Source organism: Periplaneta americana, chromosome 5, assembly GCF_040183065.1.
Source record: "Periplaneta americana isolate PAMFEO1 chromosome 5, P.americana_PAMFEO1_priV1, whole genome shotgun sequence".
In the NCBI taxonomy this organism is placed as follows: domain Eukaryota; kingdom Metazoa; phylum Arthropoda; class Insecta; order Blattodea; family Blattidae; genus Periplaneta; species Periplaneta americana.
This window is the reverse complement of record NC_091121.1, coordinates 116739440-116765114: the sequence shown is the minus strand read 5'-3', so window position 1 is coordinate 116765114 and position 25675 is coordinate 116739440. Positions and strand designations below refer to the sequence as shown.

At 34.9% G+C, this 25675-nt stretch overlaps 1 protein-coding gene across 2 annotated transcripts in view; it reads left to right on the top strand.

Moving 5' to 3' along the window:
• The window catches only part of Snx27 (sorting nexin 27), a 311819-nt gene that overhangs the window by 237829 nt on the left and 48315 nt on the right, over positions 1-25675 (top strand). For both annotated transcript variants that reach the window (XM_069826412.1, XM_069826413.1), the window contains exons 4-5: positions 10363-10496; positions 16383-16512. In XM_069826412.1, coding sequence (XP_069682513.1) covers positions 10363-10496; positions 16383-16512 — 264 coding nt within the window. The remainder of the gene's footprint in view (positions 1-10362; positions 10497-16382; positions 16513-25675) is intronic.

Genomic DNA, 25675 nt, shown 5'->3' with positions numbered 1-25675 from the left:
TTATAGGGGATGAATTTACACAAAATTAATAACTTCTTTTCTGTCTAATATATTTTCATGAAACTTTATGCAGAACTTTAAGGTACCATATTTGATTTGTGTACAAACTTTGATTACGTTTGTATAAGGGGAACTACCCCTTTATAGGAGGTGAATTTAAGCAAAATTAATAACATTTCTATCTAAAATATTTTTATGAAACTTAATGCAGAACTTAGAGTTAGCATGTTCGATTTGTGTACAAACACTCTGAGTACGTTTATATAAGAAAAACTACCTCTTTATAGGGGTGCAATTAGGCAAAATTAGTAACTATGAATAGAATTGAAAGTATTAAAAATTTTATATAAAATATGTACTTTATCCTGTTGAATTCATTGTATATATTGCGAATTGTTGAAATATCTTCACATTTATGTCACATATACACGATAATGTTTGCAGAATCACACAGAATCGCTGGATAAGGTCTCCATTTATTCCTGTTATGTTAGCGCTTTGGCTGGCATTTAAAAAAAAAAATCTTCTTGCCATATTGCTGTAATTAGTGGTCTCACATCTTAGTTTCATTCTATGAACCAGAAGACTCATTTCACTTTGGAATTTTTCTCTAAATATTTTCTTCCTGGATTCACACTTGGATTTGTCGGTTTCACCCCTGATCTGACAGTTTTTAATCTCTAATCTGTAGGTGATATGTAGAAAATATTTTAAACAACGAATCCAGGCGTGAAGTGTGGATAGACTGAAATTGTAAGTTTCCTTTGCAATGTTTGTGTCCTTTGCTGCTGGGTCCTTATTGAAATCTTTGGGCAGTGTACCCCAAATATAATATTTCTTAAACATTTTATTTTCTGTTAGGGTAAGCATCTTGGTAGGTTCCAGAACATTAATTTGCTGTTGAGCTTTATCTGTCACTTCTCTGATTAATTGTTATGTTTCTTTCTGTAAGAGAATTTTAATGGCTATATGCAAAACCTCGTAGCAATTGCTGTTTCACTGAACAGTTTTCTTGGATGAACCCTACTCGATCGAGGTATCACATCCCCAGGCACAGAAGCATAAAAATTGCATAGTATTTCTTCCTGAAAATTGAAGGAATCAGTTAGGCAGTTGGCATTATATTTTACCAGAGGGACAGAATTTTCGATGAAAAATCTCTGATAACTGTCGTAATTCTATTTTTAATATCACTGGGAATATCTTTTAGTCCTTATGGTACTATAATATTATTTAAAAGTTCATAATTCCGTGATTCAGCACTACTGTGGCACCAAACTCCAAAAAGCTGCCAGCGGCCTATAACCATCACATGACTGAAAATAATTAATATCGGTTAGGTTCGCAGATATACACAACCAAGCAAACAATATTTCATACAGGTAATGATGTCGGAATATAAATATAAAATTCTTTGACAGCACACAGCAGTTCGTATTTTATAACTCAAGTTCAAGTCAGAGATTTTGGGAAAAAATATATAAATGTCCTTCATATCAAATAAAAAACGTATTGGAGGCTCTAATTTAGTAATTTAGCTAAATTACACATTATGATGTAGCACATACCTGGATTTACAAATTCCATGTGAAAGAAGAAAAGAAAACATAATTTACTAGCTCTTAATGCGACTTCCAACAAAGTGCTCTTTATTGCGACTGAGGAGTGTTATTCAACATTCTGCAGATACCAATGTTTACGCTACTCTAAAACAAATAAATATCCGCGAGAAATATCGCGCAGTGTCTTCATAAGATGCCTTGTACAGTACATTCAGGGATATATATTCATAAAAATGTATAGTGAAATCAACAAATCGAAAAATGAATTTTGTCCAGCTAGATTGAGAAAATTGCACACTTGCGTCTGTAGAAAAGGGGCCAAGTTCAAGAAAAACCAGTACAAGCAGCCTTCATAATTCTTGTAAAATATGTCTTGTACGCAGTATGGAATATTTTTATGGAAACAAACTAAAGAATCTTCTAGACATGTAAAACATATGTTTTCTATTTACTGAGTCAATCATTTTGCCAAGTGATAAAGCAATAAAGTTATCGAGAAGTTCTTCTTTGCTTTTTTATTGCGTATTATACATTGTTAGATATTCGAAATAGCCTCAATAATAACTTTGGATGCTCCAGGTTGACATTGTTCTGTAAAGCACGTCATATCCAGTGTCTAGAGCCTCAAGTCAGTGCAGAAGCGCTAAACACCCCAAGCTAGTCGATCCACTAGCCGCCATCTCACTGAAAACACATTTTTTTTTAGATCGATTACTGTCACTTTCCTTCACCTTTTTAACTACAAAGGCCCTGCATATAACAATAACAATAACTGAAAACATACCTGCATGTATTTATTCCAGTAAAATGACCAAGACCTCCTTGTCATATTGCTCATCACACCTGTTGAATTTATCTTTGTTCCTGAATTATCTTGTTTTCTGAAGTGTGTTTCTATTTACAGTTTTTGAGTGACATCCATGACTTTTATACTGCTTTCTTCTGTATAACAATACTGTTCAAGAATTTTTGTAAAAGTGCCCTCGTATGTAAACAGACTGTTGTCTTTGCAGCTTGAAAATCATAAGTTAAATTGTACCTCCTAAATACACACTTTCTTCGTGATGGGAAACCTCTTTATGCACATTCAGTTTTTTTTTTTTTTTTTTTTTTTTTTTTTTTTTTTTTTTTTTTAAATGAGATCTGTAGTTATACTGAGAGAATATCATCGAAATGATAGCCATCCAAATCTTGGATTTTAAATATCGGCATCCTAATCAATTCAAATAAACAAAAAGGGGAAAAGATATTTTTATTATACACTGGTAGCCAATGCTTCAGTTTTTATTTATTTATTTATTTTTTTTTTGCTCCGTGATTTTAAATGTTTATTTTAAGAGATGAGTTGATAAATATAGTGTTGTGTTGAAAATACGTTGTGAGTTGGTTAAAATGTATGGAGAAATTCGGCTTTTACTTTTTTTTTATTGTATATTATCTATAGTTTTTTATTTAAGTCCAATTTTTGTTTTGTAATTTATTCTATGGGTTTTATTCTTGCTTATTTGGTTGCTTTTAAATTATTTTATATGTAAGTTTTTGCGTGGTTTAGTTATTTTTGTCTTAATGATTATTTAATTTGTTACTCATTCGCAGTAATAAGTTTTGTAAATTTATGAGAGTTTGATTTGGTAATTTTGATTTATTATTGGTAAAATTTGTGCCAGCATCCGCAGTTATACAATGAATATAAGTGAATCTTTTTGGTTAAAGTAATTAAAAGTTTTGTTGAGGTTATTTTATTGTTTTTGAATGAAATCTTAATATTTATTATGACTTTATTGTGTTTGAGGCTATAAAATCTTTTGTTTTAAAGTAGGATTAGATACCCTATTATTTTAGATATCAGTTATTTTTAACCGTGTTAAACAGTAAACTAGCTCCATTTTCTTACAATTAACTTTAGTCCACTATTTGTATAAATCTTTCGAGACATAATTTAGCATATAACTTCTTATATACTGAGAACTTGTGTAAATAAAATATTGGCCACCACAAACTCCACTTCATCCTACAACAAGGGGAATTTTAACCATGCCACAACACTGTCAGTCCTTGCTCTGAAAAATTTACTACCATTGTTTCTATTCACATATAATATATTTTCAGAGTGATAAAGGAGGCTTGAGTATCATCTGATTCACACTTTGTCTCGTAACCTATCCTCAACACAGGGGCCTTGAGCACTCTGGTGGTTCTTAACTTAAACACTTTTTTAAGGTTTATGCAAGAAATATTATTTTCGCAAATGAGTGCCAGAACACGTTTTCTCCTTGCTATTTAGTAGCTTCTGCACTTGTGAATGATTTACTCAATAACATATTCACTTCAGTAATACTTTTCACCAACAAACATCAAGTACAAAGAAAGGTTGAACTATAAAAAACAAGTGAGAGACAATATTTTTAATGTCTCTACAATGCAGGGATGAAAACAATATCCTGTTGGAAAAAAAATATCTTACTTGTGACTGTGTAGAACAAGAGACAAGATGTACCACTTTCCTATTGATTAGAGCAGTTCTGCTCAATGAAGCAACTACCACTGGCAGAGGAATCAGATGCTATGAGTAAAGCTCTCCTCCAGTGATCTCTGGTACTATTGTAGATGGTAGATTGGGTATTAGGCTGTATCGAAAATGGGAGCATTAATTTTTTTTTTTTTTTTTTTTTTTTTGAAATTCAAATCAGTAATAGGGTTAAAATGTTGCATTAGGACCTAGTTACTGTACATATCAAATTTGGAAGTCCTAAACGAAAGTTTGACCAAAGCTCAGTCACATGAAATTTTAACAATTTGAGTATTTATGTCCATTATTTTGCAGCTCTTTGCATGTTGCAGACTGTAACTCTGAATTGTTCTGTGGGTTTAATCTGTATAATTTAACTGACATTAGTTGGCAGAACATGTGTTTTTTTTTAATTGGGTTATTTTACGACGCTGTATCAACATCTAGGTTATTTAGCGTCTGAATGATATGAAGGATATGAAGGTGATAATGCCGGTGAAATGAGTCCGGGGTCCAGCACCGAAAGTTACCCAGCATTTGCTCGTGTTGGGTTGAGGGAAAACCCCGGAAAAAACCTCAACCAGGTAACTTGCCCCGACCGGGAATCGAACCCGGGCCACCTGGTTTTGCAGCCAGATGCGCTGACCATTACTCCACAGGTGTGGACAACATGTGTTAGAGCAGTGGTCGTCAGCACTAGCTGAAATGGGTAGAGTGCATGGAGGGTAAGGAACTCTGCTCCATTATGCACAAGGGATAGAGAGACAGCATACCCACCAGCAGCGACGATTGCATGCTAGGGCAGGTCTTGTCTATGGGTAAGAGATGCTAGCCTGAGCGTGCAGTGTTTTGATGGCTGCTGTGTTAGAGGGTACATAAAGCTAGAAGTCACCATGAGGAGGTGGCTGCTATTGAGTTCCATCCTACCCACTCTCCATTAAACTTAATTTATTTATTTGTTGAATCACCAACTCTCTGATTACTTTCTCTTTCTCAAACCAAAGTATTCACCTTTCTTCTCATATTTTGTAGGCAGTGTCTCAATTTCCATGGGAACGAGGGATTTTCTATGTCTGTAACATACTCTTTCTTTATAAATTCTTGCAATTGAAATGTTTTAATGTGACTTACAGCTACTGTAGAGGTTCTGTAATAATCCACTCCCAATCAGTCATGTCTGTGGTATTGCGCTGGGAAATTTAGTTTCGAGTTTCTGAAGGTACGAATTTCTATAGAATTATTTCCAATTATTTTGAGAGTTCTAGTCTATTTTCTTCTGACTCATAACAATCTCACATCCTCTCTGTCACCAACACTGCCAACAATATATTTTCAGAGTGACTATAAATGGCATTTCTTGATATCTTCAAAATCTTAGAAATGTAAGTAGTTAAGAAGAGATTTCTGGAAACATTCTTACAAAGGGGCTTGCTCTTGATGTTATTCCACAGTGAAACATAAATTTTCACAGCGAATTCTATCAAAGCTTTAAGACCTTCAGGTAAATTTTCTGTTAAAATATACAAAGTAGTCTTGATGCTTTTGTAAGCCAGTGCGCATAAGTCAGCTATTCTGGTTCCTTGTTTTGTACATCTGATTCACATTTTCCACTAATTATCATTCGAATAATTTCCAATAGATATATTTAGTCAGAGCTAAGATCTTTAACAGTTAAATCAGGCAGTTCTAAATATATTCCATCGAATCTTATGACAGGCCTGTAGTGCAACCATCTATGTGTCTCAGCCTAGATCATATATACCCAGATTGCTCAGCATTATAGGTTTTGACAGTAACAACTTTTGTCAGGTTTAGTATGCTGCCATCTAATTGTTACATAAGGAGTCATGTCATAACTCCCATTTGAATTGCATTAGTGACTGTACTGCCATCTCGTGTTCGTTTACGGTGGATGGGTGGCGATCCTGGTGGTTGTTCTCTTCAAAGTGCAACCGATTTTAACATAGGAATAAGCATCTATATGTGATCTGGGGTCTCAGTAAAGGCACGAAGACAACTTTACAAAATGCAAAAGACAAATCCACTTTTATTCTAACACCATTTTTACACTTCTTCACAAACTCCTATGCATTTTTTAACACTTCTTTCTACTCTTTGCTTATCTACAACCTTAGTAGGATTTTCTTCCGACATCATATTAAGTTCTTCTGGAGACAGCAGCAATTTTGCGTATTGAAACATCCGTCTTGTCTTCCATTTTTGAAAGATGTGGCATTGAAATTCTCATTTGTCTTTGAGTTCTTGATTTCTTAGCCTCTGGTTCTGAAGTCCAATTTGAAATCAGTGTCACTGTTATTGCCAGTGTCTGTCCTAGAAGTTTCAGAAGAACTCATATTGCTTTCTACTGTGTTCGAAGATTTTGTCTTACTCGTGTATGGTTTTCTCTTCAACTGAAATGACGTCTTTTACTTTTCCTTTCTTCTCTTGCTTGGATTTTACGGTTGGTAATCTTATCATTGCTGCCTATCGCCATTTTCCTGGTAATTCTCTGGCCACTTAAGAATTCTCTGTGTTATGAATTTTGCTGATTATGTTGCAACTGCAAGTTGAAAATGAAGAGCACTTACATATTGCAACGTCCAAAAGTTTTCACTATCTTCTCCATAGCAGTATTGCTCCTTCCTTTGATCTTCAATTATTCACTTTCAGATGATAGTTGGTTATCAGGTTACATACAGGTGTACTCCTAATTTATTACTTGTATTGGATAAGCCCTTGGTCCAGGTAACGCGAGGTTTTTTTGTGGGAGCTCTGGTTCCCCTGTGGCATCCCAACAAATCTCCATCATCATCTCATATCTCACCTCACTTCACACTTCATCTCATCTAGACAATGACTCTGTTGGTAAATTGGTCTACACAACTGGCTTCATAAGGTGAATGACAAGTACCTGGCATAGTAAAAAAGAAAAAGATACCTTGGTGTTGTAATTAGTGAACCAAGTGGACCAATTCTAAGTCAGGATGGTGTATTGCGTTGTCTAAAAACAAAAGATCGTTTCTGTTTTGTTGCTTCTTTTTGGCATTGAATGCTGTCAACAACTCTACCCTAATGTAGTTACGTACAATGTCTTCCACACCTTCTTATTTTGATTTCCACAAAACAGGTTCTGCTCATGAGTCTTATTTAAATATCACTATTTGATGGTCTTGCTTATAACTAATGGCTTTTCAATGTCTCCAGTCATAAAGCTACAAAAGAAAAAAAGTCAATCTCTGCTTGGAATATTTTCAGCTCATAAACCTTTCATCTTTTAAGTGAAGAATATTGCACGAAAAGCAGTCCTGTCTCACCATTTACGATGTCTTTGTATCTGTGATCTTCTGGACTTTCACTCCAGTGTGCCACTCATACTTTATCTTCAGAAACCATTCCCAACCATTCTCGAACAATTTCATGTATGTCTTCATTGTCAGTTTTTCTAACTTTTCATTTTAGGGATTTCTTAAACTTGAATTTTTCTAGCCTCAAACCTTGTTACAGTTTACCATTAATTTATCCTTTTCTCTAGTTTCAGTGACTTTATTTTCAGGTGTTCGACTCCAAGACAGCTGTGCCCTCGTTTTTAATACCTTGATATTGAACTACACTTGTGTTGATAGATTGTTTCAGCTTTACTAGACACTTACACTACAACTCCATTAACAGATACAGTACATAGTACAGGGGCAATACAATTTTGTCGCAGAAAATAGGGAAGTTGTAAATGGCATACCAAAACGTTAGAATGTTTTTTCTGTTGATACAGGTACATAAACCAAATTATCCTTCACTGAAACAAAAATCTTCGACCTTTATCTTTCTAACCTTTGTTGGTTTCAAAAGGTATTGAGGGTCTTCCCAGTTTAGAGAATGGATGTTGTTTAGGACGTACCTGGCTGTGGTTGGGGTGTTAGGAAGGGGAAGTCAGTTGATAGACTGTAAAAACTATGTATTTGTATTCCTTTTAAAACCTTACTCTTTTCTGTTGAATGCTGCCCGATACAGTCATGAAAGTAATACCAGTAAATACAACATTGATTTCACATTGTAGTCTGTTTTTCATAAATAAGGTAGTTTTGATCATCATCATCATCAAACAAATCAAGGATTTAGACCCAATGGCCGGTCATCTAGAATTCTTCTAAGCAGATGACCTTGGGTTTATTTTCCTGTTGGTTGATATTTTTAAATTAAATTTGGTAGTCTATCCCTCTTCATTCTTCTCACATGTAATCTCCAGTTTTTCATATATTGAAGTATTTTGTCAAGTATAGGTTTGACCTTAAGCTCTGATAATATATAGGTAGTTTTATGTAACTTTATAGCATTAAATTCACGGGATCAAGGAATAAGATATGCCTAATGGTTGGATTTCCATTTATTGTAGGTTCATTACAGAGAGGTTATAGGTACATACGTCATACACACAATGCGCATACATACATACATACATACATACATACATACATACATACATACATACATACATACATACATACATACAAACAATTGCATAAACTGTGTTATATTTAATGTAACAAAGACAATCCAATAAATACAAATCACTTCTCATTAGACAAGAACTGTCCTAGCTATCTCGCTGTTTTAATTAAACATATGCAGAAGATAGATTGTTAAATGGCTCAGTCATAAGTTGAATTGTACCTCCTAAATAAAACACTTTCTTCGTGATGGTAAACCTAAGTAAACACTTTCTTCGTAATGGTAAACCTCTTTATGCATATTGTATGTGTTAAACAGTAAACCAGCTCCATTTTCTTACAATTAACTTTAGTCCACTATTTTTATAAATCTTTCGAGACATAATTTAGCATGTAGTTTCTTATTTACCTAGAGCTTGTGTAAATAAAATACTGGCCACCACAAACTCTTAACTGCATCCTACAACAAGGGAATTTTAACCATGCCACAACAGTGTCAGTCCTTGCTCTGAAAAAGTCGTCTTACTTTACTCTGTACCATATGTCTTGGTGGTTGTTGAAATCGCCGTTATATTGTTGTTTTTCTATGGTGAAGGTTATAATCTTGTGATCTGAGCAGCACTCGTTTAAACAGCTCCACTTCCTTACTTCTTTTACAAGATGCTGTGTGGTTAATATTAGATCGACTTTGCTGATTCTCTGCTGGACTGAAATGTTGGTGTTGGCTTATAACATATAATTGATTCTCTATACGAATTCTTCCAGTATTTTATTATCTTTTGTTGGTTAGAAGAACATCATGCCAGAGTCGTGCTCTCGAATAATTGCTGTCCATAGTTATTAGGACATCTTTCCTTTTGCATGATCCATTATCTTATTTATTTTATGTAAATAGTTCGATGTCTTTCTTAATATCTAATATCATGCTTGCCACGAGAAGACTTAGGATGCCTCAATTGATTTCTAGAACTGTTGTGTCTTCATGAGGTAACTGGTTTAGGATGATTACATTTATAGATTTATTTGAAATTATTATTGGTGCCCTAGTTTTGCCAGCACCAGACGTGAATACTTTGTATTACCCAGGACCCCTGGGCAGTTAATAGAGCCGGACCCCCTATCGTCAATTATTTTATATTTCGTTCGAAAAAATTGTCAGTATTGCTCATGAACCAAACCAAATTCCTACTTCACTCTCAACCTCTCTAATTGTTATTCAATCATCTTGCTCACTAATCGTGGCACTTTCTCAATTGTTTAAAGATTTCTGCTGGTTCAGGACCTGTAAGAACTCCCGTCACTCTCAACTGTCGTTTGTCTATCATTGAAATGTCTATAACACTATTTAATCTGCGTGGCACCCATAGCTTCATTACTGAAGTTCTGTTTATTTTCTTCACTTGTTTGTAACTGAGTTTTTGAGAATATTATATTCAAATTATTTTTTGCCCAACACATTCTGTCGTTTTGACTCGAAACACGAATGTGATGGACACAGGTACAATAGTAACTATTATGACTGTCTGGAGCAACCAAAGACCTGCGTGGTTCAGCAAAAAGAAAATGTTCACATTATTGTCCAAGGAGTAACATGTCATTAGAAACAAACAACTGTCACTAATAGCAAAAGAATGAAACAGTTAATTGTATATGGCGTAGGAAAGTGTAGATATCTTTATGCATTATTTTTAAAAAATGTTGATTTGTGCTGGTCTTATGATATACTTTAATAATTGTTGCTTTGTTGACATCCATTGGATTGAAAGCCTGTCTTAATGAAGAACAAATATTTAATAATTGAGTTAATATTTCATGAAGTTACGGACAAACTCTCTTCTATTTTTAGGTCTTCAATATTTACATGGCTGGACGCCATCTCTGTTCACGGCGGTATAGGGAATTCTCAAATTTACATCTCAATTTGAAGAAAGAATTTATTGGTTTTAATTTCCCTAAACTACCTGGAAAATGGCCCTTTACGTAAGTATACTTATTATTCAGCCAATTGAATGGACTTGTAATTTGAAGTTAATTATAATTGTCTTCTGTTTAACTAGATTCTGCCATACTATGACGGCTATGAAAATGACTGTGACTAAAAATCAACCTGAAGGAGAATTAAAGAATTTTCCGATGTATATGAAGTTTATATATGAAATTGGTTCTCATGGTAAGGTGGACAGATATTCTTCATTCCACAGCTATTGAGTGATGAGCCAAAAAATAACTTAATACAAGGTCCAGCAGAGGAACTGCGCACACATTTTGTTGCCAATACACTGCCATTTAGTCATCAAGGAAAGGTGGAGTGGTGCACAACGTGCTTTTGCAATTCAAAGCTGTTATAAGAGCAACAACAGTTTTGAGGCTAGTAGCCATTGATTTTGTCCTTTTAATTTACAGTGCCATGATCCCTCCCATCTGCTCTTGGGACTTAAATTTTCATCCATACAAAATTCAGATGGTGTAGGTAATTCGTTATCTCGTGAAACCAAATGCATGTATACGTCTTAACTTGTAGTAAGAACCTTATGATGAGGGTAAGTGAGCTAGCTAGCTGCAAGTGGGAGTGTAGCGAGGGAGAGAAGCTTCCCAGTCCACCTTTTTTTTCCCCTCACGTACAGGTAGGTTTCACGAGATACTGAATGGCCTATACATCAATTAAAACAACACGATATTCTGAACGAGGGGCATTTTGTGAGATTTTAAATCATATGGATGAAGACGAAGACTTTATTGACACCTTTTAGATGTCTGACAAAGCACATTTTCATTTCATCGGTAGTCACTTAAAGGACTTCCTTTTCAAGAAATAAAAGACAGACTATGTATTCTATGATCTCATGTATGTCACTTTTAAAAAAATAAATTCTTGAGTCAATAACCAACTATTTATAATCACCCATTCCTCTGCCGGACCCTGTATTACAAAAGAAATCCTATACTTAAATAATGAAATTGCACTAGAGTATGTTTCGTGAATAAAAGGCAATATCTGTCTTTAATAGAGAAATGGCCATTACCAATACAAAACAGAGATGACAGGATTATCTTGATGGATCTGTGGAACTTGCATTGTAAGATTTTGGATTAAATTTTCCAGCTTAGAAAATCCAGTTAAGCACTTGTAGGAAAGTAGCAATGATACATAGGGTTCAACAAAAAAAAATGTAAATTTCCTACAAAAAATAGAAAATCGCAGTGTCATATAGTCAGACTAGTTCGACGTTTTATCATTTAGTTGGTTGGGATCTGAATTAAGTTTGTTGGTTTGGTTTGATTATATTTGTGTTGGTTTTGATTGGAATGTTATGCTAGTGAAGTGAGTCGACAGAATGGTTGGGTGAATGGTTGGTCGGTCAGTCTGTCAGTTGCTCTGTCAATTGGTCAGTCACTTAGTTAATCTCTCAGTCAATTAACACATTCATCTCTTAGTCACTTGTTTGTTAGTGAGTCATTTAGCTGGTCTGTCTAGTTGTGCAGTGAGTTAGTCTATCAGCCAGCTAGATAAACACAATATAATATTTGTTACTCAGTCAAATGACAAATCAATGTAAAATAATGACTTATATTATATGGTCATTAAGTTTTATATACATGAGCTACAAAAACGTTTTCGCCCATTCAGGCATCTTCAGCCACAATTATACAATATCTCAATATCAAACTATGTAGCTATTACATTGGTAGTAGATAAACTGTTTAAGATTAATGGTGTACAAAACATCTCCATAATTAAAATGTAATATTGCAAGTCATAAATTAAAATAATGTTAAAAACCACGTAGTGTTGTAATTAAACTTCATAATATTCTGTGGAACTCTTGTTCAGTAGAGTCCAATAAGTGATGAATTATGTCTGAAATATATAATAAATACGAAATAGAAATGGGAAATTATCAAATGTAAAAGTGTAATCGGAATTGGATTGGATAAGTAAAAGTACTCACGTCATTTGAACGTGGCAACTGTATAGCTCACTATAAAACAATATGTTAAAAACCACGTAGTGTTGTAATTAAACTTCATAATATTCTGTGGAACTCTTGTTCAGTAGAGTCCAATGAGTGATGAATTATGTCTGAAATATATAAATAAATACGAAATAGAAATAGGAAATTATCAAATGTGAAAGTGTAATCGGATTGGATAATTAAAAGTACTCACGTCATTTGAACATGGCAATTGTATAGATCACTATAAAACATCCTATGTTTGAAGTTGTTATCTGTAATAAAATAATAAATAAATCAAAATTTTGAAGAATTTGAAAAATTAATTGGAAGACACAAATTATGGACATACTTACGTAGACGTGAGACGACCTGCTGCTGTTGGAACTGTAGCTAGTATGGCACGGGGGAAGTGTGTATTCGTGTGAGCAACTAACGCAGAAGGATATTGCGTAGTGATGGGGTTTGAGGTTGTACAGGGGATTCCGGATTTGAGTCAAATTTTTATTAAGAATGCTGTTCTCTATTTGAATCTGTTTTGCAATATAATATTCCTCTGCAGAATTTATCAATTTAGTATCTATTCCTGATTTTAACATTTTCAAAGTTTTATGTGTTGGACCTAATTCATGTCCAGTATTTATTAGATGGGATGCGTATGTGGATTTCTTACGGTTATGTTTGAAATCAGAAATGTGCTCATTGTATCTAATTTTGAAATTTCTTTTGGTTTGTCCCATATATTTTTCCTTACATGTAAAACATTCCAATCTGTAAATACCATTATTGTGGAGTTTATTAACTTTTTGAAGTTTATTGTTTAAATTGTTATTAAGTTTATTAGTTGGTTTATGTGCTATGTAAATATTTTCTTTTTTAAAAAAGTTAGCTAATTTGCTAGATATATATTTATTATATGTTAAACTGAAATGTTTTTTGTTGGTATTGTTTTGTTTTGTTAACGTAGATATATTGCTTAGTTCTTTTTTCCTTTTGTTCTTATTTATTAATTTCTTCATCAAATTAGTACTGTAACCATTTTCGTTGGCTATTTGTATTATTTTATTATATTCTTTCTTATAATTGTTTTTGCTTAGTGGAAATTGTGTTAATCTATTAATCATTGGACTCTACTGAACAAGAGTTCCACAGAATATTATGAAGTTTAATTACAACACTACGTGGTTTTTAACATATTGTTTTATAGTGAGCTACACATTTGCCACGTTCAAACGACGTGAGTACTTTTACTCATCCAATCCATTTCCGATTACACTTTTACATTTGATAATTTCCTATTTCTATTTCGTATTTATTTATATATTTCAGACATAATTCATCACTTATTGGACTCTACTGAACAAGAGTTCCACAGAATATTATTAAGTTTAATTACATTACGTGGTTTTTAACATTATTTTAATTTATGACTTGTAATATTACATTTTAATTATGGAGATGTTTTGTACACCATTAATCTTAAACAGTTTATCTACTACCAATGTAATAGCTACATAGTTTGATATTGAGATATTGTATAATTGTGCCTGAAGATGCCTGAATGGGCGGAAACGTTTTTGTAGCTCATGTATATAAAACTTAAATGACCATATAAGTCATTATTTTACATTGATTTGTCATTTGACTGAGTAACAAATATTATATTGTGTTTATCTATATTAATTGACAATCTGAATATTTCCATCATGCTTTCTAAGTTATCAGCCAGCTGCTTGGTTGGTTTATCAGCCAGCTGCTCGGTTAGTTAGTCTATCAGCAAGTAGCTAATTTGGTCTGTCAGCCAATTGCTTAATTAGCCTGTCAACTAGTTGCTCAATCGGTCTATCAGGCAGTCACTTGATTGGTCTATCAGCCAGTCGTTCAATTGATCTATTAGCCAGTTGCTCAGTTGGTCTATCAGTCAGTCGCTCAATTGATCTATCAGCCAGTCGCTCAATTGATCTATTAATCAGTTGCTCAATTGATCTATCAGCCAGTCGCTCAATTGATCTATTAGCCATTGCTCAATTGGTCTATCAGTCAGTTGCTCATTTGATCTATTAATCAGTTGCTCAATTGATCTGGTAGTTAGTTGCTCAATTGGTATATCAGCCGTTGCTTAATTGATCTGACAGTCGCTCAATTGATATATTAATCAATTGCTCAATTGATCTAGTAGTCAGTTGCTCAATTGATATATCAGCCAGTCGCTCAATTGATCTATTAGCCATCGTTCAATTGGTCCATTAATCAGTTGTTCAATTGATCTATTAGCCATCGCTCAATTGGTCTATCAGCCAGTTGCTCAATTGATCTATTAATCAGTTGCTCAATTGATCTATCAGCCAGTCGCTCAATTTATCTATTAATCAGTTTCTCAATTGATCTATTAGCCATCGCTCAATTGGTCTGTCAGCCAGTTGCTCAATTGATTTATTAGCCATCATTCAATTGGTCTATCAACCAATTGCTCACTTGATCTACTAATCAGTTGCTCAATTGATTTATTAGCCAATTGCTCAATTGGTCTATCAACCAGTTGCTCAATTGATGTATTAGGCACTCAATTGGTCTATCAGCCAGTCGCTCAATTGATCTATTAATCAGTTGCTCAATCGATCTATCAGCAGTCACTCAATTAATCTATTAATCAGTTGCTCAATTGATCTATTAGCCAGTTGCTCAATTGGTCTGTCAGCCAATCACTCAATTGACCATTTTCTCAATTAGTCTATCAGCCAGTCACTCAATTCGAAAAATTTCGAGGGAAAAATTGTTCCGGGGCCGGGCATCGAACCCGGGACCTTTGGTTAAACGTACCAACGCTCTACCAACTGAGCTACCTGGGAACTCTACCAGACACCGATCCAATTTTTACCTCTATATCCACAGACCTCAAAGTGGGCTGACAACCGTCAAGCAACCAACATTGAGTGCACACTAACTCTGTGTGACTTAAATTGTGGTTTTCTGTTAACGAACAGTGACATGTATTATGCAAATCAAGCTTCCAGGTATAACTCCCTGTAAAGTTGATTTGAATAATTTCGAGGGAAAAATTGTTCCGGGGCCGGGCATCGAACCTGGGACCCGGGACACGTCACTGTTCGTTAACAGAAAACCACAATTTAAGTCACACTGAGTTAGTGTGCACTCAATGTTGGTTGCTTACAGTTGTCAGCCCACTTTGAGGTCTGTGGATATAGAGGGAAAAATTGGATCGGTGTCTAGTAGAGTTCCCGGGTACCGGTAGCTCAGTTGCTAGAGCGTTGGTACGTTAAACCAAAGGTCACGGGTTCGATGCCCGGCCCCGGAACAGTTTTTCCCTGGAAATTATTCAAATCAACTTTACAGGGAGTTATACCTGAAAGCTTGATTTGCAGTCACTCAATTCGTCTATCAGCCGGTCACTTAATTGGTCTGTCAGCCAGTCACTCAATTCGTCTATCAGCCAGTTGCTCAGTTGGTCTCTCAGGCAGTCACTCAATTGGTCTGTCAGTCAGGTGATCATTTGGTCTATTAGTCAATTGGTCAGTTGGTCCGTGAGACCTGGGAGGCAGTTGTTCAGTTGGTCTGTGAACCAGTCACAGTGTTGGTCTGTCAATGGTTGCTTGGGAAGGTTGTCAGTCAATTGCTCAAGGGGTATGTTAGCTGGGAGATCATTTCGTTACTTGGGAGATGTCAGTCTCTTTGATGAATAAATCAATTAATCACATGGTCAGCTAATCAATCAGTCAGTGGTTGATTTATTTATTTAATAAGTTGATGAGCCACTTACTAAGTGAGTCAATTGATCCGTAATTTGGTAGAGTTATTATTAGTTACTCACTCACAGTAAGAAAATATGAGACTAGAAATCGTGGTTCTTTGTGAAAGATCACAGTCATTGTACTTGGTATGTTTGTGTTTACAGGTTGAGTGAACAACAGCTGGATGCAAGACGGCGAGGTTTAGAACAGTACCTGGAAAAAGTGTGTGCAGTACGTGTGATTGCTGAGAGTGATGTTATGCAAGAGTTCCTCACAGATGCTGATGATGAGCAGGTAATGCTTATCTTCCATCATTAGCTAAAGGAAGTTGAGTTATTTTAGTATAGTATAGAATACTGGCACTAGCTGTGGTATAGTGTTTTTTTTTTATTTATTTATTTTTTTTAATTCAACTAATGTGTTGAAATATGCATATCTCAATGCTCCAGAACCATTTATTGATTCCATCTTCACGGCTCCTAAAAATATATTTATTATTTGCACAAAATGGTTAATGTGAAATCAATTTTGCGAGATAGAGTAAGAAGTGACAAAAATAACTATTTTCCTCACAGCACCTTCATATCAGGTTTACTTTCAAATTATGTGAAATGTAAAGCAAATTGTATTGTGACGCAGCAGAAAAACTGGTCTCGAATTTTTCACGTAAATACAAGTTTTCAGCTTTCCTTATGATACCAGAAAAGTAGTTCACAGCACGTTGTTTGTCTTTATAGAACAATTGGACGGATTTTGTTCAAATTCTTCATCTACAAGCTAGACTAGATGGCAGTTCAGAAGGTGGTCGGCTGATATATGCGCCGAAGCATTTCTGGCATGTGACGTCACAAGCTTGTACAGCAGAACCAATTGGAATCAGTCTGTAACAAGTACTTCCCAAATTCGTTTGTTCACGTGTGAGTGTTTCGGTACATTGAATAAATAAAACTGACATTTACTATGTGTGTGTGAGATAAATAAATGGAGGAAGAGACTATAAAAAAACAAGTATTGCACAGGCAGGTGCGGAAAATATTGTTTAAGGTGTATAATTATTTTTAAAATGTTGACGAGCACAACACTGCCGGCCATCTTGATGCTGGCTGCAACGTTGCCAATGTGCAAGAAACAACTGCAGAAGCATGTGGTGTGGGATTGAGAACCGTGCAAAGAATATTGTTAGTGACGGAAACAGGGTTTGTTTGGTGTCATGCTTGCAGTAATCAACGTCTAAGGTTATTATTGTCTTTTGATAATTTAAATTCTCTCCTGCGCTATTTGCATTGCACGTGCGCGTGAAGTACGATGTGGCAATGTTGTACGCTGCCTTGCCCCTCTCTATCTGTCTCTCTCGACACAAATGCTAGCAGACTACCGCCTTCCGAATTTCTGTCGACTCTAGTTGAATATAGAAGATACAATTTAAGTATTTTTAAGTAAAAATGTGTGGGTCATTATTATAAAAGTAATGTGAAATGGTACTTTAATAAAAATAGATTGATGCGATTCTCTCCATTATTTTTTTGATGGAGAAATCATTGCAATAAGTGAAAGTCTCAGGAATCTTCTATGCCACATCAATAAATTTAAAAATGCAGTTATATTGTCAAACTCCAAAGCAGCTATTCTATCAGTAGTCTCTAGACACACACCTTCATCTCAAACAGCAGAAATAACTAAAATGCTCTCTCAATTGAATCAGTCGGAGCTAAAAGGGACTAAGTCACTTTTCACAACCTTTCAGGAGAAGCAAAAAACATTCCACTAATAACACAAATATTATATTTTTATGTTATAGAAGACAAAAGAATATTTAAAAGTCTTAGTTCCTACTTCCACCGTTCGATGCGCATGACATCCGTTGTTCAAATTGTTGCATAACCCAAAACTGCATATTTTGACTTAGTTCCTTTTAGCTCCGACCGATTCAATTAATAACACTCAATAAAAGAATTGTATTCCAATGGATACCATCCCATTGTGGAATCCTGGGAAACGAGAATGTGGATGCTTTAGCAAAGAAGGACAGCACTGCTACTTACAGACCTGTTATTAAATCTACGTATTACTCTGTGAATAGATTTGTTAAATCTACATACTTAGACTTCAACAAACAAAATTTGATAACACAATCTCAAGGGAAAAATGGAACTCTCTGCATCATAACCCACAGTTAATTCCCGATTTACCACGCAAATCGTCTGCAGCTGCATTTAGATTGGCAACAGGCCATGACTGTTTGGCCAAGTACCTGTATAAATTGGAATATATCAGTCCCCTAACTGACCATTGTGGAATTCAAATCAAGAAATGAATTCGGAACACCTTAAAATCTGTGCTTCAGTGACTGACTATGACAGTATCTTTGAAAAATATTGGAATGCAAGAGGTCAAATGACTTTATTGTCAAACGTCTGGCATTAGAAAACAACATTTTTTTGTTATGTAAGCTCTTACGATAATTGAAATACTGTAGACACTATGTTTGCACAAACATTTTTATCAGAGAAACTGAAGATTTATGTAATTATGTTTGCAATCAAAACTTCTCCAGAAGGAATTTTAGAACTTAAAATATAGACAAATAATTTTACACAATTAATAAACATATTCTAACCATTACGAATACAAGCAAGAAATATATTTGGAGAAAAAATATCTACAGAAGAATGCATTCAGTTCATAACGTGGACAAAAATTTTAGTGTTTGACATCTTTATGAATTATTAAAAAGAATTGCATATCTATAGGTATAAAGTTCAGACTAAATCGTGGAATAACATACTTATGTTCTTAAAATGTTTTCAAAGTTTTCTCGGACATTTTCAAGAAGAAAAGCAAATTACTTATCATCATCATCATCATCATCATCATCATCATCATCATCATCATCATCCTAAGATGTATTGGGCCTAATAGCCTATTACAGTCTCAAGCCATCTCTTTAAAGGTCTTCCTAGTATTCTCTTCCCTCTTGGAGAGTAGGTAGAAATATGACGAGGAATGCGAGTCCTTTCCATTTGGTGAACATGTTGCTGCCAATTAGTTCTGTAACTATAAATGTAATCCAAAATAGAAGATATTTCAAGCTCTTGAAGAACATCTTCATTTCTCTTGCAGTCTAGCAAATTACTTCTAATAACATTATACTACCATACTAGATCAAAACAAACATAATTTCTAGTAATGTTGTGTCACTTGCAGTTTACATATAGTGCTGATGTTGCATATTAGCCTACTTCGAACATTATGAATAGTAATGCCATTAATATTAGCAGTAAATTCAAGTCAATTCAAAAGTCTTCAAAGAATTTAGCCATTGCAGATGAGACTGAATTTTTCAGCTTTATGGAATATTATTCCATGGCACATGACAACCCATGAAGGCTCAAGACTGATTAGCTGGCTACTGACCTCACGTCAACATGCCTTAACAGAGATGAACAATCATCCAACCTTCATGGGAGATTAATAATGGAATTCCACAATGATCAATATTAGGCCCCCCTACTTTTTGTAGTGTTCATAAGTGATCTTGCCCCCCCCCCCCCCAATAAAAGATGTAGATCATCCCATATTATTTGCAAATGATACAAGTATGGTAATTACAGCCAGTAACTCCACTACATTCCAATCTTCAAAATATGTGATTGGTTGTCAACCAATAAATTAGTGTTAAATTGTAACAAAACTAACATAATCCAATTTAAATTCTGCCCAAATTCAACATCACAAATTTCAAGTGCAATAATTAACAAGTCCCTAATAGAAACAATAACAACCAAATTTCTTGGCTTACAAATCGGTAATATGTTAAATTGGAAAAGTCATGTTAAAGAAATTACCCCCAAACTAAATTCAGCATGTTTTGCTATTAGTTCTAAGCAAGAAATAGTAAATATCACTGTCTTAAAAACGATAACTTTGCATATTTCCACTTCGTAATGAGTTTTGGAATAATATTCTGGAGAAATTCTACAGAGAGTGACAGTATATTTCTACTACAAAAAAAGAGTAATTAGTAGTAATTAAAATAATAGTAAGTGCCAAATCTAGGGAATCATGTAGGACCATTTTCAAAAAACTACAAATTCAATAATGTCCATGGTTTTGTCAGTATATTTTTTCATTACTAAACTTCCTCGTATGTAATCGTGAAAATGTTGTAACTAATCCAACAGCTCATAGCATAAATACTCGTAAAAAATTACTTTCATACTCCGTCGGCAAGTCTCTTGCTATCAAAAAGAAGTGTGTTCTATTATAGCAGTAAAGGTTTTTAATAGCCTCCCTATGGATATAAACAGTCAAACTCGTAGCAATAGATTATTTAGGGGCAAATTAAAGAAGTACCTAATTTCCCAGTCCTTCTATTCTGTAGGTAAATTTATGTCATTCAGCAATGCTGCATGAATATTTCTGTCTTGTATTAAGTATTGATACTAACCCCTTGTGTTGTACTAGTATATTATAAAACTCTTCTGTATATATTTTAACCAGACTGTGACTAAAAAGACTTTGTAGTACTATTAAGATTTTTTGACATGTTCCACACATTTTGGCTGTGAAGTGATGTACGAATAGCACGGAATGTAAATAAATACAGTACAATACAATCACAATGCTGGGTGGGTGCCGGCTATGTACATTGGAGTGCAAGAGGTCAAATGACTTTATTGTCAAACGCCTGGCATTAGAAAACAACAAACAACATTGATAGAAATTTCATGAGACAGTGGAATTTCTTTCCTTTGGAGATTCGGACTTGCCCTCCAGGAAATTTTCAATCTGGTTAGAATAATAGATCAACAGGTTATCCAAGAATTCGAAAGTTGTTTTGTTGACCTTGTACATTTCCTGACTGAAAAGGAAAATATGCAATGGAAATGTCTTGATAACTTTAGTAACTTCTATGGGTTGTAAACACTATATGTCTGACTAGCCAATCTCTCTTTAGCTACCGCGAAAGATAATATGCCACAGTAATTTTTTTTATGAAATGAAAGGAAAGGTAAGATGAAGTGCAGAATATCAGTGAAATTAAATCTGTGTGCTTGAGGAAAACCTTCCTTCTCTGGAGTCAGTCACCACAAGTAACTCTTCCAATTAAGTGCTAAAGTTCAAACCTGAATTGATGGAATGTTAGGCCACATTCTTCTAGACTGAGCTACTGAAGAAGTTTATTTGCTAGTTAATAGACAAGGTTCTTCAGCTCTGTCAGTTGTCCTGTCAAATCTTTTGTGGATATTAGGGTTGAGGTGGTAGTGGAAGTTTATTCTAATTTATTTAGCTATTGTAGTGGCATTATAACTCTGCCCCTCACGGCTGTTTTGAATGAACAAATAGGAGGATATAAAATATTGTTAACATGTATAACCTTGAACCAAAATCATTCTGTTTACTTTCTCTAGGAGCTTGTGTCAGTCACTTTGCCATCACTGTTGCCAACTACTGCTACCTAAGTCACCAAAGTTGAAGTCTAAAGTCGCTACAAAGTCACTAGTTCAAATTTATCTGTACCACGTTATTACAATGAAAATGACACATGCGATACTTAAACTATACTTCTTAACTTATTCAAAAGAGGAGATTCAAATTAACATACCTATTCCACAAAAGAAGAGTTCCTCGTCTCCTTCATCCTCAAACTTCCATTGTGCAAAGACTTGAAGCCTGAGATATATCTGTGGTGAATTGATTGTTCTTCAAATTTGCAGTAACAGACGGTGGGTTTGAAAGTTGGGGAGGCCAAGACATGAATGATGAGAATATAAAAATATAAGGCCTGTGATGTACCTCATTACCAAGCACAGAAGTTATAGGTTTTAAGAAATTAAAATCAGGTTTTCCAATATATGTTTTAGGATTTTAAATCTTATGTTTAGGAATTTATATGATTTTTGGGGAAAAAAATAAAAATAAGCAACATACTATTAATATATTACAACGGCTTGGTAAAGATTGCCTCTCTTTAGGACACTCCAAGTCCTAACTTACGAATTAGGTCTTTTTAGATCATATTGAATTTAAGAATGTTACGCTTTGCTACATAAAACAAATAAGAAAAGCAATATTTCGAGAGTAAGTAGATAGCAACAAAATTGATTTGAACCTAAGAATCCGGGGCTTGCTCATTACTATTACATAGTCTAATTTTATAGCATATTAACTCGATGTACCTCTTTCTTCGCAAAGCGATCAAATATATCACAACATACTGAATAACTGCTACTAGAAGAAGCTGGAGACAAATCTGCATTCGTTTCTAAACTCTCGATATATTTAAAATACTGTATAAGTAAATACATCTCGTAACACAAAAGAATAAAGTAACAAGAACACCCGCAAACAAGAGAAAATCTAACAACATAAATGAAAACTTTTACGCAGGGAGAGAAAACTAACAACACGTAACTCAATTTTCTAAAACCAAGAAGAGAGAAAAAGAGAGAGCTTCCCAATACAGCCGAAACCAGCCGTGACTATAAGCGGTACAGCTGTCAGTGGTGGGTAGGACGTCTCCAAATCGGCTCCCCTCACGCGTTCTATCAAGTTTAAACACTCTCTTAACCAGCTGTATTATTGGTTGAACTGCTGTTGTCATACTTACCGGGGAGTAGCGTCATTTAGCCGTCTCCTCTCTCCCGCTCTCGCATAGACACTGCAGGCTGCTAGATGTCGACTGTACAGGTTACAGCGCTATCTGTTATTTTTCAGTACGAATTATTTGTACTATCGGGCAAGTATAGCGAGCGGGCATCACCAACTGGATGTGGTCGACTTTACGTAACTTACTGTACATCTTAGTCGTGAATAGTAAATTAACATAAAAGGAAAAATGTTCGTCATTTGCTATAACTTGTCTGTGATCTTAATTCAGATGGAATTATTACTGCCATATTGTGTTCTGGTAAAATATTAGGGGAGGCACGGCCTCCCTTGCCTTCCCTGAAAATCCGCCGCTGCAAATTTGTTATGCAATACTTTTCAGGCAGTGTACATGAATAACAAACAATTCTTACCTCATATCTTCACAGCATTCCTATCATGAAGTAGCTTTGTTGACTGAAGAGCCTTTCTACTTTGGCATTTGAATTTGGATGGAAGAGAATGAATGTTCATTGCGAAATATGCCAGTTCTTTGAAAGGATTAGCTCCTGCAGAATCATTTGTCGTGCACCAGTCTCCAGTGCATCCCCCTACCATCAAGATGGAGAGAATGGAGAATGGATAAGAGGGCCGAAACTTTGGGAATGGAGTGAGGATGATATGACAATGTAAAAAGGGAAGACTCTTGTTAAATAAATATTGGTTTATTGAATTCTTTAGTTTTCTCCACTGGCTCTCGGAATGGAGAAAATGGGAGTGCCGTTATGAAAACCTCTGATATCGAAATTTCGTCCTGTGTCTCTGATGTGAACTAAGGCAGTGGTTCTCAATGTGGAGTCCACAGACCCCCCGGGTCTTCCTAAAGCTCATTCTGGGGACCTGCAAATATTCTGTATAGAGAAATTTTTCTTCCTTCAGAAGGACTTTTATTTTTTTTTTAATGTAGCAATAATGCCAGAAGCGCATTGGCCATTGTTGGGACAACTTATAAACCCTTTTCTCTTGGATTTGGACAAGAAAAACGAGGAACTCAAAATGAGTGAACAGCTCTACGATTTTTTTTTATTGTGCAAAGTAGCATATTTGGCAGATATTTTCTCTTATCTTAATGGACATAATTTGGACATACAACGTAGAAGTGTTGATGGTTTCTGAGAGCAGAGCAGAATTGAACCTTCTATAAATAAAATGCAGTTGTGGGCAAACTGAATGGAGAAAAAGTCCTATGCTTTGTTACTGATGCTCCTCTGAACAAGATATTCTTGACAAAGGAAGACATACTTGCGTACCACTTGAAAGGACTGTCAGCGGCATTCAGGGATTATTTTCCAGTTCTTAATTCTAACAATATGTGTATTCAAAATCCCTTTCTCAGCATGGAGACTCACAACCACACAGAAAAGGAGGAAGATCGGTTTGTTGAGTTATTGTGTGACACTAATTGGAAAAACGTTTACAGTCAATGTCAGATTTTTTAATGTTGGCTGAAAGTTCATGTGGAACATAAAGAATATGTAATAATGCCGTTTCTGATGACTTACTTGTGTGAGCATGCATTTTCTGCTTTTTTCTAATAATAACGAAATAAAGCGATTAATATTTAAATCCTCTTCATATAATAATCATTATATAAAATGACCAAAGAAGAAAAAAAATCCCATAAATGAATCAGTCATTTAAGAAAGGGCTCAATTCCACTTTTTTCCACAGTTGAGTTTTCTATGTCTATACATTCCTAGACGGTAGACCCATCTATTCAGTATGAAATGGGCTCAATTCAGCAATATAGTATTCGAGAATCAAGCTGTCCCGTATATCTTTCATTTTAGAAATGGTTCAATTCCTGGAGTGGTGACCTTTCTAAACTAAACTCACCTGACATTTTGTGTCAGCATTTAGGAACTTATTTTATCTGACAGTAGTGGATATAATAAACAGAGATTATGTTGAAGCAATGCAGTGAAACATGGAGACAGTTACAGAAGTGTGTTTCTTCAGGCAAAAAACGAACCTTGACTCAGTGCCAGGAAAATGTATGAGATGTTTAAAGAGAAATATCTCGATACTATTGTTAAATACAAGTACTATCTAAATTATTTTCATGACAATTTTAACAGGCCACAAATTGATACCTGCATAACTTAACTTCTCGTTAAAATTAGAAGCCATACTTTAAATGATTGTGCTAGAAAGGTGGCAGCAGCAGACTCATGATTCATAAACGTAGAGCCCACAAGTTCTTTACATGCATGAAATGGAGAAAAGAAAGGTGCCTGGAAGTTAACAGTGTCTTATCACTGTGCTTTGATTTCATGCAAAATTTGGCTCTTCCACGCATCCCTCTGCACGATGTATTTTACCTTAGGTAAATTTGGGTTAATGTATTCAACATTCACAATATTGCAAATGGCCACTGTGTCATGTATGTTTATCACGAAGGATTAGTGAAGGAAGGAGGAAATGGTGTGTATTAATTTATTTTGGACTATATTAAAAATCACATGCCTAGAAGTGTTACTGATCTTAATTTGTACTCGGATGGATGTGTTGGACAAAATAAGAACCATGCTATGGTTAGAATGTATGCTGCATTAGTTGAAATTCAAAAGTTTAACAAAATAACTCATTTCTTCCCTCTTAGAGGACACTCATTTAATGCTTGCAACAGGGACTTTGGCTCCATCAAAAATGGTTCAACTTCCAACCCATAAAACTTATGACAGCAACGTGCCTATACAATTTTTAAAAAGATTGCAGATTTGAAGAGACTTACGTGTTATATCCCACAAGAGCACAAAGGCTTCTATGAAGAAATTTTAGCTTGGCCTGCATGCAGTGCTGATGTTAT